Source organism: Bacillus rossius, chromosome 13 (genome assembly GCF_032445375.1).
Source record: "Bacillus rossius redtenbacheri isolate Brsri chromosome 13, Brsri_v3, whole genome shotgun sequence".
Lineage (NCBI taxonomy): Eukaryota > Metazoa > Arthropoda > Insecta > Phasmatodea > Bacillidae > Bacillus > Bacillus rossius.
Window position 1 is genome coordinate 40,579,551 of NC_086340.1, and position 16,011 is coordinate 40,595,561.

The following is a 16,011-nucleotide window of genomic DNA, read 5'->3' on the forward strand; positions in this document are numbered from 1 at the left end:
GAAGACGTTTTAGGTGCTTCAAGTGTGCGTGAGAGATAAGATAAAGAAGGTGAAGAGGGCGAGACCTGCCAGCCAATATATTTGTGGGAGGGGGAGACACAGATAAAAGAGAGTGAGTCCTGCAGCAAGCGGAAGTGGTCAAGGTCGCGCCAGCCTAACACACACACACACACACACGCGCGCGCGCGTACGCACGGCGCATGCTCACTGCTCAGTCACAAAGTAGTGTTCAAGGCCGACCAAGATCGTCCAAGACTGAAATGTTTGGACAATTATCCACCTGAGCCTGCCCGAAGTCAAATTTTGCTGCCCGACCATGCCTAACTGACACGCAGGCCTAGTGCCTAAACAACTTACTGCCTGCCCAAGTCGGCAAACACATTACTTTGCTACGTTCCATCGTCAGCCAGTGAATAAAATACAAGTGTCTGTCGCCAGACAGTGGCGACTGGCGAGTAGATGCGTGCGCAGCCAGCAGCTCCGCTCTCCTTCCCCTCACTTACCCGTCCACACCCCTCCCCTCCTATACTTACCCTCCTTCTCGCATTCCTGCACGTCAGCTGGACGGACCAGAGCGATAAGCGCCGTCAGACCACCCGTCACGTACATATTGCTATTGTGTCACGGGACACAACCCTTCAAACGCCACACTAATACAGCCTGCAAGAGACATAATAAACCTTTAATAAAAAGTTATAATTTCAACACTAAATCATCTGATTTTTCTATATAAAGATGGCGAAAATGGACAAGTTGCACTGTGTCGAAATTGTTTTTTTTTTCTCGGCAACGGGAGCTCCAATATTGCTTTCTAGGGTATCGTTTTTTTCGGGAGACATCATGCTATTTAAATACTGTAATATGAATTTAAAAAGTTGTCTTTTTTACACCATAGACTATTTGAATATGAAATCTAAGCGAACAAAGGCGATTTTTTATGTATTTGGATATATTTGGGTTGGGGGGGGGGGGGGGGGGGGGGATTGGTCAGAATTCTCTATTGCGACCATTGCGTTTATAAGTCCGTTTTTCCGGAAACCGTGAGGGGTCGCATTAGCGGGATTCTACTGTGGTACCTACTGAAGCGTTCACCTTCACCCCCAGTATCCGCCCTTTAAAATTGTTTTTGAAATAATATGTTGTGAACGTTATACTGACCTGAGTGTTAAGGAATGCTTTACATAACAGACTATAACTGAAAATGAGATAGCAGATCTTAAATTGTGTGAATAATATCAGTTTAGTCCTTGTGATATTTTTGAACCCTTGAATAGTAGACCTATGCGAATATTCATATTTTTTAATAAAAATGCAAATAGTTTATTATTCGTATTTGATTTATTACAACGCGGATTGGCCCGGCTAAAATACGACCTTACTTGCAAAATTCATGAAATACTTCATAAAATAAGAAATAAAAATAATGTTCGCCGAAAGATGTTTGTTGATTATTTAATTTAGAGGTTAAGTACAAATTTGGCTATGTGTTTTTACTAGGGCTGATCGGTTGACCAAATTTTCGGTTCGGTTCGGTCATTTTAGTAAAAACCGAAGCCGAACCGAATTCCCAGAAAAAACCGATGATTCGGTTTTTATTAGGGCATTAAATACTAACTTCAAGTATCTACCAAATAATGTATTTAACATTCATATTGGATAAGAAACGTACCGCTTGCATAATACATCAAAACACATTTAAGACACATGCTAAGTTTTTCACTATAAAACGTTTAAATCATCTATTCTCTTAATGTTCGCCATTTTAACCATGGGATAGTAAAGTCTAAGCGTTTCTTACATTTCACTATTTCCTATGTTTAACGTCGGAAGTTTCTGTCGGAATACTACTATTTTCTCTTAAATATATGGTTTTTTCTTATTTAAAGGATATATCACTTCCGTTACTAAAATAATATTTATTTAATTCCGGTTCGTAAGCTAAAACGGTAGAAGTTTCGTAGCATTGCTTAGTTCCGTTCGTATTCTGCAGGGCGCTCACGACGCATGGCGTCACTCAGTTCTATTTTCACATCACAGAATGCGCTATACGTGCGCTAGGATCGATTAGTTGCCTTCCAAGTTCCGTTCCAAATGGCAGTTGGAGAATGAATGTGCATGTCGTCAGACCCTTTAGATGTAGTTTGTTTACTATTCGCGCGTGATTATTGCGGCTTTGCGTCGTTATGGTCTAGAGTATTTGATTTCTCGTAAAATAAAAATTCTTTTTTGCCACTACGGCTTGGTAATTGGAGGCAACTATGAACATCTGTGACGAAGGAATTAAAAATAATACCGCCCGTGTTCCGCAAAGATGATGATGTTACGCACGTGACGGAAAAAAAATCCTAGTAAATACCGCATACTAAATATGAATACTTTACTTGTGTATTTTGAAAATATGGTCATTATGATTCATTCTGCCTTTAATGCACTGGTAGGTTAAGACGTTTTCTTGGTTAAGACGTTTGTTTATGTTGGCTTGTCCATTAACTCCCGGCATAGAGGCTACAGTAGGAAGTTTTTATTTGTATATTGATTTTAATCACATTATTGCTATTGAATTTTATTCCAGTACATTTCATAAATTCAAGCTGGCAACAAGGTTAATGTAATACTAATTATTAATGTTCTAAACTGTTTTGTTCTGTTCCTTTTTACACATATGGTTGTTTCAGTAGCATATAAACTTATTTATAAATACAAATAGTAGTTGAAAATAACTTTTATATTGCTGAGAAAGTGACTCCCCTAAGAAATTAAACTTTTGCAAGATATTGCAAGTAATCAAATACTATAGTGGAATTTTTTTTGGTATGACAGCTCAAAGAAAAATTTTGAAGTAGTGACCGAACCGAACCGAAAACCGACATTTTTAACAAAAAACCGAGCCGAGCCGAACCGAACTGAAAATGTGGGAACCGATCAGCCCTAGTTTTTACTGAAGAAAAAAGTTAGCATAACTTTTATGTAGATTAATTTTTGTTAGATCTGCACAAAAACAAAATATTGTCTGCCATTTCACTATGCTCACAAGTCCACACCCTTCTCATAACAACTCCAACAAAATTTTCCTGTTCGAACATGTGAATGTCAATTTTTAGACCAAAAAATTCTCAATACTCACTTCCACATTTTACATCTCTTGGCGTCGATGATACAAGCCAAGGACAAAAGTTTCCTTGAGATGGCGGCAAAATATCAATTTTTGGCCAGGCCCCTGGCCAAAATACGTTTTAGTAATTATAGTTTTGTAAATAACTTTTAAACATTTTATTGTTATTTTAATGGCTAGGTTAGTTTTAATTGAAAGTTAGTTTATTTAATCAATACTCTTGTTGTAAATATATCTTTCGCTGGGGAGTTGCGCAGGTAGTGCGCAACAAGTTACGCAAGTAGTGACATTACCTGACAATTGATAATAGAAGTGCAAGTTGGCAGCCCTGGAAGAAGGTGTGTGGGTGTGTTGTTTTGCAAAGACACGGGATTCGAAGTCCACGCCTGGTTGACAACAGACCTCGCGGGCGCTTCCGCTCGCGGCGCGTGAAGTTAAATTGACCCGACGTCGGTTGGCTGTACACCTATCTCTCACTTAGCACGACTAATTCGTTCCTAAAAATGCTCGACTGTTATTCGAAATCGTGTATTCTGAAGCATTCGTTTCCTTAAATAGCAAGGCTAATTTATTTAATGTGTTCCAAAATTGTGTAGGAAAATATACTTTACATAATATAAATGCATTGAATAACACTCAACCATAAATATGTCACACCTTTTATCTTTATATACCTCCCATCGCACTTTGTATTAGTGATGGGCAGAACGGTTCACTTTAATGAGCGGTTCAGAACCGGTTCGTTCTTCAAAGTGAATCGGTTCGTTGATATGGTTCTTCGGTTCATTTAATTTTTTTTTACTAGAATTTGAATTAACTGCGTACTTATCGCAATTACGATGTATTTGTACTATCAACTTAATTTTTATAGAAGAAAAAATTTAATTGCATAGCTAACCAATTAAAAATATTGCCATTATTGGACTGCAATTAAACAAATCTGTTGATTAAGCCCAATAATAAAAAGTATATAAGTACTAAGTAGTAATAATAAAGATGTACTAGTAACTCAATATATATTTACTAAGTATTTTTAATCGTAAAATGAAAATAAAATTGAATGCATATTTGCTCATGATGTGAGAATTATAAATTGTATGTAGAAAAATCCAATTTAGAGGCCTCTCCTGGGTACTAGAGCAGTTATTGTCACTATTAGTTGAAAATGTATCCGCAAGAGGTCAGCACGAATGGCAGCGACGAGCAATGCCATGTGAAACTAAAGAGAAAGAACCGTGATAAGAAGGAACCGATAGCTTTGAAAACCACGAGCACGAGAGCCGGGCAGGTCCTTTGTGGAGGTGAGTGGACGAGTAAAGAAAGAACCGAGAGATTTGAACCACGAGAGCCGATAATTCCGTAAGAGCCGAGCAGCTCACATAAAAATATATTAATTTATTGTTAGTTAAAATTTTTTGATGCACGTGTAATTGAAATAAAGTGAGGAGATTTGTTCAGTAATCTACTTATAAACAAATAAATGCTTTTATTAAAACTGGATAAAACAAGTAATAAAAAGCTTTTTATTTTGACTAAACAATGCCAACAAGACCATCATACAAATGTTTACCCTGCGAAAGTGTCTTTCTTTATCTCTTGTGTTTTTTGTTTTGTTTTTTTTTGTTTTATAGTACATTTACTGAAACTCCTCCCTCGTCAGTCACGCACATAAAGATAGCTGCCAGCTGTTCTTCTTTTCTTCCCGTAAACATGAGCAAAACACATCTTTCCCACACTGTCATATCTAGCTGTGAAACAAACAACTTTGACTTAGGTGTCATGTCACTTTTCCAGTTACTGCTGCAACAATAAAACTGTACGTTTTCGTTTTGCAGACATCGCCAACCACAAGTTAGGATACGTTAACAAAACATAACAATGTTATAAAACACAAAGAAATATTTAAAATTATTACTAATTTTTTAAGTTTAATATAAATAAGTGTTGCGCTGTATTGGAAATAATTATAATTTAATACATTTTAATAATAATAGTGAACAAGTTATTGTCTGAGTAAATTGAAATACTACTTATCTCGAAGATCAATAATGTTGTTGAATGTTATCTTCCAAAAATACAGCATTTTTTTGACATTTTAAGAGAATAATATACACTCTGTACTTTAATTGTTAGAATTGGTTTAACATTTTTTATAGAAAAATCAAAATTAATTTACTTTGAAAAACTTACCTTGTTGTAAACCTACCAAGTGCAAACTCTGTATAAATAAATTTCTTGCTCCCACATCAGTAAACGAAGTAAAAATATAGGTATATATAATTTAATAATTGAGAAAATTCTACTCAGAGCATACATCAACTGTCGAAGTCAGGTTTTCAGTTGTTAATTGTTGCCACGAGCACATATAAAAAAGACCCGCAAGGGCAAACTAAACAGGGGATGAGAACCTTGTTCATTAAAAAAGAGCGACGTGTTGAAGGAGTGGGGGAAGGGACGGAGGCTTTTAGTCACAATTATGTATGAGTCACGTGCACTGAGAAAGAAGGAAGAGGAAGAAGAGCCGTGATCGGTGAAAGAAGGGAGGGGAAGAAGAGACGAGACCGTTCACTTGGCCGGGAAGGGGTGGTGAGTTGTTTGGAGTGGGGATTGGTTCTCCCCTCTCCCACTCTAAAGTGCGGAAAATAACCGAAGAGCGGAGAGAACAGAGAAAGAGCCGAGAACGCGAGAAGAACCGAGAGCTATGTGAATTGCACGACGCATGGAATCTGGCAGCTTGTGAGGAAGGGAAGAAACAAAGAACAAACCATCTCTCCTTGTAGAGATCGTACCATGGATCGTACGTGTACATCGTTCGACTGAGCTAGTGAACCGCGGTTCTTTTTTCAAGAACCAGTTCCCGAGCATTCCTCGAGGCGAACCGGTTCAATTGAGCGGTTCGTGAACCATTTGCCCATCTCTACTTTGTATGACAAATACGACACCGCGTAACGGGAGATACATGGTTATGTACTTTATCATCAGTCGGCTGGTTGACTTGCCCGCCTGGGCGTGACCTTCAACACACATCGCGTAACTTTCCAAACCATCCTTTACTGACAGTGAAACCAATGTTACTGTCCGGATAATTACATTTTAAATTTTCAAAAATTGAAGTGCTTAATTGCGTATCACCACCTGGTTCACACCAATCCTGTCAGGCCAAAGATTATTTTTTTTTTCATTGCAACATTCATTTAACAACCTTTTCCATGTGAATCACCTATTCATTTCTGTTCCGGTATCTATGACAAATATATTCCCGCTAGTACAACCAACAGCATCAGACTTATGTACATAAACTTTTGGTAAGAGTCCTTATTTCGTATGATTATGCGCACAGTTGACTTGCTCAAAACTAAAGTGCGACCAACATAAAGCGTGGCCTTCATGACAATTTGCGCCCCGTAATACTTCTAGTTTTGTCTCAAATACTTGAACACGATGCATTATAGTGATCAAGCACCTACAGTTACCAGCAGCTGAATGGGCAGACGTTGCTTTCATTTGAGTGAATTCCCTGCCACTGGCTAGACTGAGATCACGGCCCGGTTTGTGGCCAGGCGACAACGGTACGGCCGGCGGCATACGTGCAGACATAAAAACATTTGGTCCTTTACACTCCATAGCCTCAATTTAACTTGCCATAGCTGATGTTTGTACAACAGCCGATAGCGTATTCAGACCTGCGCGTGCATCTCTTCCCCCCTTGTTTGGCTAACTTTATCCCACGCCACATCTGTTGTTCACAGAAGTTGAAACAGACTTTGTGGCATTGTACTCTACTTTTTTTTTCCTGCCGAGATTTTGTGCTAACTGAAATTTACAGATGTGCTATTCAAGACTGGGGCAGTAAAATTCACATCGCGCTAAATGAATCTGCGCAATGTGCAGACGTGCTAAGTGAGGGATAGGTGTATAGCAGTGCTTGGGCGCATAGTGGAAAAGTTCACGAGACCTGGACTTAAAGATGTCGAACTCGACCACGTATTGCTCGGCTATCGGGGTCAGGCTAGACTTAAATATTGCAGGCCGCAAGAAATCTTTAATGCTTGTTACGAGTGTGTGTGGTGCGCCCGCGAAGAAAACTGCTGCTCCGTTTATTCTGGCTGTTGGCTGCGGGAAATAGAAACGTCGGCAAGGTCGTACGGTGTATTCTTCGTCAAGAAGTCTAAATGTTTAGAGCGATTGATTCGTGCACTCCCTTAGCATTTTTCTTAATATTGTAAATTGCAGTTAATTTTTAACAGTATTTTTGGTATTTACTTTTTATTGTAAATGGCAAGTTATATCTTTGTTGATTCACACAACTGCCGGCAGTTCAGGGATAGACCTTATGTACGAATTTTGTAATACTAGGTCATGAAATTGTTTTGCTTGTACTCAATTTTTATGTAACTATATTTTAAATTCTTTTTATTAGGCTTTTTGCGTTTTATTAATTATTTACCATCTGATATTCTGAAACTTTCACGTTTGTGATGTATACGAAATTTTCCATGAAAGTATTACGTAAAATAAAAACAAAGTTAGTATGATTAATAAATTTTCTTTTATTTTAGTAAATGAATGCCCACTTCGATACCATTATCTTTAACTCTGCTTTTTAAGGAACTACATATTTTTAATATCATTTTTCTTAACACTCTGTCTGGATGTTTGCGTGTATTTTGAGTATAGTGTTGCAGTTAGCTTCAATTTATTTCTTTTTTAAAAAAACCAGTTTGTGTTGTGCTTGTGTGCTATCTACTGAGTGCAGAGGGTAGATATCACAACTTAAGCCCCATCGTGGGCTGAGTGCCAACGAATGTGCTCGCTGAAATTCCAACTTAAATGTCAGAAACGAGGTTAACTATCGGCGCAGCCCGGACCACTGCCGTGAAGTTCGTTACTGAGCACGTGTTATTTAATTTTGGCTTAAGCCACTGTCAGACGCGACATCTAGCAGAGAACTGGCGAGATGACGCCACTGCTCCCAGCCACACCGGGAGGAGGGAGTCACGTGACCACCGCCCAATCGCAACACAGTTTTCACGAAACAACCAATCACAACACATTTCACTGCAGAAAAACTTCCTGAAGTCAGTGCCTGCTTTACAGTCTCTCTTTTTCTAGTCAAATGATAGGCTCCGTGGGAAACGCACATAAGAATACACACAGAAAGCCTCTGCACTGAAAACATCTGGGAAAACCCTGGCTTGCCGCCGAGTCGCGCATGTCTCTCGTCCTTTCTTTTACCCAAACAATAGCAAATGTTCTAGAATCATTATTAAAGCATCTTAATAACTTTAAACATAAAATATAGACATTAAAACACAATTTAAAGTAAATAACATTCTGAAAAAAATTACATTTACCCACATGATAACAAAATAACCAGTAAAACTATAGTTAAACATCTTTTCTAAATACCAAAACATCTTGACGCAATAATTATTCACATGAATATTAATAATGTTAAAATACAAGTATAAAAACTAGTTCACTATAACTTTGAAACTATGTAATCAGATGATTCCTCTGAATGGCAAAGTATAATATTATTTCTTTAACAAACAAAAGCTGGGGAGGGCAGGGTCTTGCAATGTTACGGATTCAGCTTCGAATACTAACACTTCAAAATAGTGAATATTTTATTGGTTATGAATATTTGTCATGGCAAACCTCGTATGTTTGTTGTCTACCAATTTTCACTGTAGAAGTTAAAAAACATTTGTGCTATATAAATACTCAGTTTAGATGTTTTAGCAGACTGCATAATCAAATCATGAACGTTACTCAACATTTTTAATACGCAACAGTATTCAAAGTTTCTTCACTACTGTCTCACGAAACAGTAATGAAAAAAAAATTAAGTGGACGTTTCAAGCTTGAAAACAAAAAAATGTTTGTTTCATGACACATACTATTAGTGGGGAAAAATTATTAAACATCATAAAAACCATAGACCACACAAAAACAGACACTCCTTTGCAATGGCCAATAAAAGAAGTGAACTGATAGTTGCAACAGTATATAAATCAATAGTCACAATCAATCCACCGCCATGAGACACAGTAGGAGCTTATTTGCTGTATGTAACTTTGATGAAACAGAAGGGTGCAGTTAAAATAAAACATAAATAATGGTTCTGGATTCCAGAGGAAATTAGCAAAAAAATGTATTTGTAATATTGCTGAACTAAAATAGTTTACCTAGCTGCCGTTAACAAACAAAAATGTGTGACTAATTAGAGAGTTCCCAAAAATTTTCTGAATCAGTAAGTGGAGTAGATTGTTCTGAGAAATAAGACAAATAAAAACCGAAGTGAATAGTTGCTTAGGTTAGGTTGGGCAGAAAAAAACACTTTTCTTCTTCTTTGTCTTCTTTTTTTTCTTTCTGAAATTTAAATTTAACAAGTATTTATGTAGAGTTATTTTAGCTGTATTAACATTACCAACGTTGTATTATTAGTCTGAATTCTTAGAAGCCACTACACTACATATTTACCTTTCTCTTTTCCTATGTAATTTTACATGATGTGAAAAAAATTTTATTAGTGTGATTCCAATTCCCATTCTTACTATTCAAATTTGATATTTGTATTCAAGAACAATTTGTTATTATTATTTGATTTTGACTAAAAAAAAAAAAACATATTTGCACAGGCCTTTTGAATAGTCCTTAAAAAGTCCTTGAAAATTCAACTTAAATAACATTTAAGAACCCTGATGTCTGATACCCACTCATGCTTAGTGCAACGGTGACTTGTATTTTCCATCTTTTGCTGGACTAAGAGAATTGTTTACATGGTATACAGACAGACACAGTCATCTTAACAGTGTTCCAGACTGTATGTTGTATGAATATTTGTTATTACTGCATTGATATTAAAATAATTCAGAACATTTTAAATTTTAGGAATAAATTATGTTGTTGAAAGCAGTAATAGATAGAATCTAATTTTTTGAAATCTCAAATTCGAATTTGATTCTTAATAGAGAGCCTTCAATTCAATTATAGATCTTAAGAGTTAATAGTAAGTAAATACATGGGTGAAAACAAATAATTTTTAGTTTTCAACCTTTTTATATATAATAAAAATGAGCATATTTACATGTACCTATAGGATTAAAGAATCTATTTTTGGATCAGAAGTTCCCTAAAAATTCTACAAAAAAGCAGATAAATAATGTAGTCATTCTCAACTACATGGGTGCTTGTGATTGAATGTCTGAATCTTCCTTCTTAAAAAAAAAATCAAATATTTATCTTCAAATTTTTTTTCTGGAATATTAAATCTTTTGATTACCAAAGATATTATGGTCTCTTGAGGTTTATTAAAAATTCAGATCTCATGTGCATATTGAATATTGTTTTATTTTAAAGTATACTTTGAATTTTGAATAAAAGGCAAGCACAAATATAGAACTGACTTTATTGTAAGTTGAATCCAACATAAGAATATCTGAAATATGACAACCAAAAAAAAAAGTGCACAAAAATTAAATGAAATATTGTTTTATTTTTGTTTGGTTGATGAATGGCAGTACGCACACCGCTACTCTTGATAGTGATGTGTAACCTTCGTTGGTGAAGTATCACAGCACTATTGTTATTGTCATTGTTGTCATGATTGCAGCTGGAAGTGTTGGAGCTTCTAGTGCAGCATGGGGCTGACCTGAACGCCAAGACGAAGCACGAAGAGACACCAGCAGGTACGGTTAGCTCGGTCGTAGCACAGGCGTGAGTGAACACTACTTTTTCTATTTGCATTAAAGTCCAGTTCAGAAGTCTGAGATTGCTTCATTTTTTTCCACCCCAGTGATTGTCTGATGTGTATTATCTACTCAAAACTCGAAAAATATTTTGACAGTTCTAATCCACTTTTAATAACTTGACTGGTTCTCTTCCCTACAAAAGACACTGTTTATAGAGACAGCGGATGTTATTTGTATAATTGTAACCGCTACCAATGGCGTGACTTTTAAAACTAACTTTGTAAACATTGTAAATGAGTTTGGTAAGAAAAAAATCAAGGAAAAAGATCTTAATTTTTTTAATAATGTAAAGAATTGCTACACGAAGAGATTTACAAATGATATTTTAAACACTGAACTGGTCCTAAAATATTTTTTTTAAAAATAAGTCTTTATAACTCGTAACCTTCCAAGTTGGATTAAAATCAACATTCCTATGTTACTTTCAGTATTTGCAGTTAAAAGATTATTACTTTTTTTCCTCCACATATTTTTAAAAACAATTACAATACTTTATTTAATATTTTAGTGTCATACTATATATTACCTATTAGCTATTACATAGTTCTATATTTTGTTTTTTATGTACAAAACTTGTTCTTTTTTCAATGGTGTTTAGTATTAATAAAAACAATAACTTCGATGTCTTTGTTTTAGAAATCCGTTGCATATAACTAAATAGTTTTTTTTTTTTTTTTTTTAACTTTTTTGTACCCTTTTTAAAAAAAAAAAACATTAAATTTGCTACCCTAGAACAGCCCATGTCTTTGAAATCTTTGAAAAACCTTAGTATTTAGTTGCATGATGATGAGAATCGTGGAGAAATTATTCATGTTGATAATACTGATCAACATTAAATTTTCCTATCAAAAATACTGGCTGCAAATCCATACAACATACAGTAATTGTCAATACCATGTTTTACTTTTCAAACAAGAATATGAGACTTTGATTTAATACAATTTCTTGGACATACGCCATCGCAGTCTGTTCGTGCCTGATGACAAGAACAGATGCCATTCCCTGAAACATCGCAACTGTTTTGTCATAGGAATCCTACTGTGTTCATTGGTGTTGTCATTGTTGTGTTGTCAATAATATCTGTTTATCTTTATCATGGTGTTCGTATATTTGCTGCGCTGTCCAGGATTTGTTGCGTGTCTGCATTTACTGTTGTCTCGTTGTTAGTCCACTGTGTTCGTCTGCTGTTATTATTATTATTTAATGGCAAAATTCCTTCCACAGAATTCTTGAATGTGTTTTTTCTGTGCTGTCGTCGTTGTATTGTCCACGATACCTGTTTAGGTTCATCGTTGGGTTTATGTGTTTGACATAAGCTGATTTAGGTATTTTTTTTCTGTGGGTTTATGTTTGGATTGTTATTTGTTATTTTGCATTCTTGAACTTTTTTCATGACAAACAGTGTAAAACTGAAATGACTTATGTGTCCAAGAAATTGCATTAAAACAAAATTTCCCATTGCATGAATCATTTAAAGGATGTAAGATAGAGCCTTTGTTTGGCAATGAATAGGGACTGGAAAAATTCACATTTTCGATGGCCTTCAGGATAGACTACACAGTCCTCAGTATACTTGGGAAAATAACGGCTGTTCATTGGCTGCTGACTTGTGAGTCGTCTCAACATGTTTGCCCGTGATACGATACTTCTTTAATTGAGTGTTCCCCATTGGCCCAGAGTCGTCCGGATGAACAGTGAACCAATAACAAAAGCAGCTTAAAGTATTTGAATTTTTGCGTATGACGAAATGAATACGCGAATTTTTCCGGTCTCTAGCAATGAAATATCGATGTGTGGACCGGTATGCACGCGTGTGCGGGGAGAAGGGCAGATGCAGATGTGCGACTGCCGCAGACATCTGCGAGGACCCGGAGCTGCGGGAGCGCATCGTGCAGCTGCGCAGCGAGCAGGAGACGAAGCGTCTGCAGGAGACCAAGAACCGGCGCGTGAACCGCTCCCAGTCCAACACCCGCACCCAGTCGGTCCGGCGCACGTCCATCCGCGACAAGACCATCATCACCAAGAAGGACGCCGTCGAGGAGGCCAGGCTCCGGATACAGGCCCAGGAGGTGACGAACAGTGTTGGGCGTCGGGGGGGTTGTTGAGGAATATCCATCCCCGGGAAAACTCAGGGTTTCAGGGTGCAAAAAGGTGGTTTGTAGGCATTTTTCTTTCCTGAATATTCTAATTATAGTTGGTTGCAATATCTAATTTTTTACAAGCTAACCAACTTCTACAAGTTACGAGACTATTTTTATGAAACACATTTCCCAGAACTTGTGAACTTGTGACTAGTAGCTTGTAAGTTTGTAACTTGTAATGTTTATGACGTACTCTGATGCGTGGGTTCTTCTGATGCACTTTATTTTATTTATTTAATTACATGTGGGTACAAATCATTTTATTACTAATGTATCGAGTGATTTCGTTTGATGTATTAGGTTTCCGACTCATTTCCATTTGTATCGTTAAAAATTATTTTGGTTATTTCACGTTCAAATGAACAGTTAGGAATCATTACCACACATTTCAGTTCTTTCCTTTGATTTATTTCGTTACAATTAAAGAATTTAATCATTGAAACTCGATTCTATTAAAGTATGTTTATTTCGTTAAAAAAAAGGTTCTTTTGATGCTTTTTCATGATTAATAAGAGTCTCTGAAGCATATCTAAATGGAATAATTATCATTAAAGTTTTATATTTACATTCTGTATAGTGTAGGTATAGTTAGGCATACATACAGTTTATACATACTTTAATTAGCTATTCATAGTAAGATCAGACATTTACTGGTTAAGAACTTTAATACAAATGCAGTACTTTATCACCCACCACAGTGGGCTGCATTTCCTTTGATGATTTCACAATTTCTCGTAATTGTGTTGAGAGTTGAAACACTAGTACCTTTTTACTTGTCCGCGGACTTTAAATTTTTTAGTTTTTCGTCAGTTGAAATTTTTTTCCATCTTTTACAAGCTGCCATCTCGATAAAATAAGTAGAGATGAAAATTAATTTGATTCCTCGCAGTAAAAGAAAAAAAATTGTACGTTTATTTACGTTTAAATTTGTTACAGACAAAATTATGTTTAAAGGACATCGACAAAGATGAATACCGTAAATATAAACTACGTAAAGCAGTATGTGTAAGTTACTGAAGGACAGTTGGAATTTCTGTAAACTGTAGCGCTAGCTTCGAGTGCCAACATTTTCTCAAAGTCCTGCCATTATTAGGCCAGTTTCTGCAGCATGTAGGTGCAGTTTTTAATGGAAGAGCTCATTGAAAAATCCAGGAGCTACACCGCTAGTGTTCCCAACAGCATTTTGGATTTGCCATTTCACACGAAAGTGTTATCTTCATGTGTGTGATGTACATGATAAACGCGGGAATAACAAATGTTTGTAGGTACGGCATAAACAAACAGCGTAAATTGCGGGGAGCAGATTGTAGGCGCGTGGTAATCAACAGGAGGGGGAAATAGTGGTAAAACGTAAAGAGCAGTAGTTTGAAATGGGGGTTGAGCGGCGCGACACGGTGGGTGGAAGCGAGTGCTGAAGACGGCCAACGGTGCGCGCAGGTGTTTGTGCTGCCGCCCGCCGCCACGGGGGGCGACGCGGGCGGGGCCCAGCCCGAGGCCTCGACGCCCGACGGCCCGCAGGCGGAGCCCCCCAGGGAGAATGGGGAGCTGCCCCGGCCCGACCAGGACCTGTCCGTCGCGCTCCCCGCGGAGAGGCGGGAGCCGGAGGGCAAGGACGACGACTCCCAGGAGGAGTTCCAGCCGGGCGACCTCAAGAGCAAGGCGCTAGGTCCGTTCCCTATATTGTTTTTACTTTTTAAATATTGTTGAAAATTTTTGTCTTTAGTTAAAATCACAAATTATTACTGAAAGGGGTGGAAATAATGGTAGGGAGATCAATGTCATTACCCTTTTTTTAATAGGTATACTGTACTACCAAATCCTTTATACGTAATATATTGTAACACTCCTACTCTCTATCCAAAACCTTTGGCTCAAGTCATTTTTGGTGAAACAAACTAATTCCATAAAAACAGGGGTTGCAATTTAAATAATTAAAACTTTGTTGATATCAAATTCATTGGAATTTATTGATAACCTTATTAATATTACCTTAAACCTCTGTCCAAAATAATTTTTATACGACCACATATTAGTTCAGGGGTTGAAAAATAGTGTCTGAAGATCAAAAATAATTACATAACTACCTTAGTAGGCATAATATGAAATCCGTTAAGTCATTCAATGCCGGATGCATTAATGCAATGCATTGCAGCATTGAATATGAGAAAATGTTTAATCAATCTTTTTTTAATATTGGCGAACATACAGGATGGTATGTAGGCTGCAGGAGTCTATAGAAGTTTCCAAAACATTTCCGGAAGAAATGGGTACTTTGAAATCTACCAATGCCTGTAGACTGTGCCAAAAGGGATTTTTTTTTTAATTTTTAAGTCTCATTTAAACATCAATAAAGGAAATTTATATTGCACAATTGACTTAACTTCAGCAGTGAACATTGGTGTATGAGGTATGCTATTCCAATAATATTTCGAAGTGTTAGTATTCAAGGTCGAATTGAATGTGAATAGTTTATTATTCACGTTTGTATTAGAAAATTTGAATATTCGCACAGGCTTAGAAAATTGGTTTAAAGAATGTTAATCCCTCTCCCGCTTTATGTATGTACAACTTAAATAAATAATACAATTATTTAACAGTTACATGTACTAGATAGAATCTTACTGTTGTTTACATTTCCGCTTAATTTTAACAAACCTAAGTAAAATGACCAACATGCAGTAGAGGCCAGCCTCTTAAGGCCACTGTCGTCTGGTTGAGAGAGAGGTGGGAATAGTTTTTTCTGGTGCTGACCTTATTAGGTTTGTAATGAATGATTTATGAGTTGGGACAATTTTATATGGTGAATTGCGATAAAATCAAAATATTAACTGAAAAAGTGGGGGAGAGACGGCAGGCGCTTTGGTGGCAATTTTCAAAGATTTACCAAACATTGCCCCAAATAGTGGTTTAAGTAAGGTTAAAAAGACTGTGTGACACCTGTGCTTCATAAGCATAATGCTGTCCTCCCGGTAACTGCTCTGAAAACCATGTAACTAAATAA

The 16,011-nt window shown here is 36.7% G+C and overlaps 1 protein-coding gene across 1 annotated transcript in view; it reads left to right on the forward strand.

The window, feature by feature from the left end:
* The window catches only part of LOC134538465 (protein phosphatase 1 regulatory subunit 16A), a 52,526-nt gene that overhangs the window by 23,005 nt on the left and 13,510 nt on the right, over positions 1–16,011 (forward strand). The window contains exons 7-9 of the mRNA XM_063379797.1: positions 10,731–10,806; positions 12,724–12,938; positions 14,448–14,676. Of these exons, the coding sequence (XP_063235867.1) occupies positions 10,731–10,806; positions 12,724–12,938; positions 14,448–14,676 (520 nt within the window). The remainder of the gene's footprint in view (positions 1–10,730; positions 10,807–12,723; positions 12,939–14,447; positions 14,677–16,011) is intronic.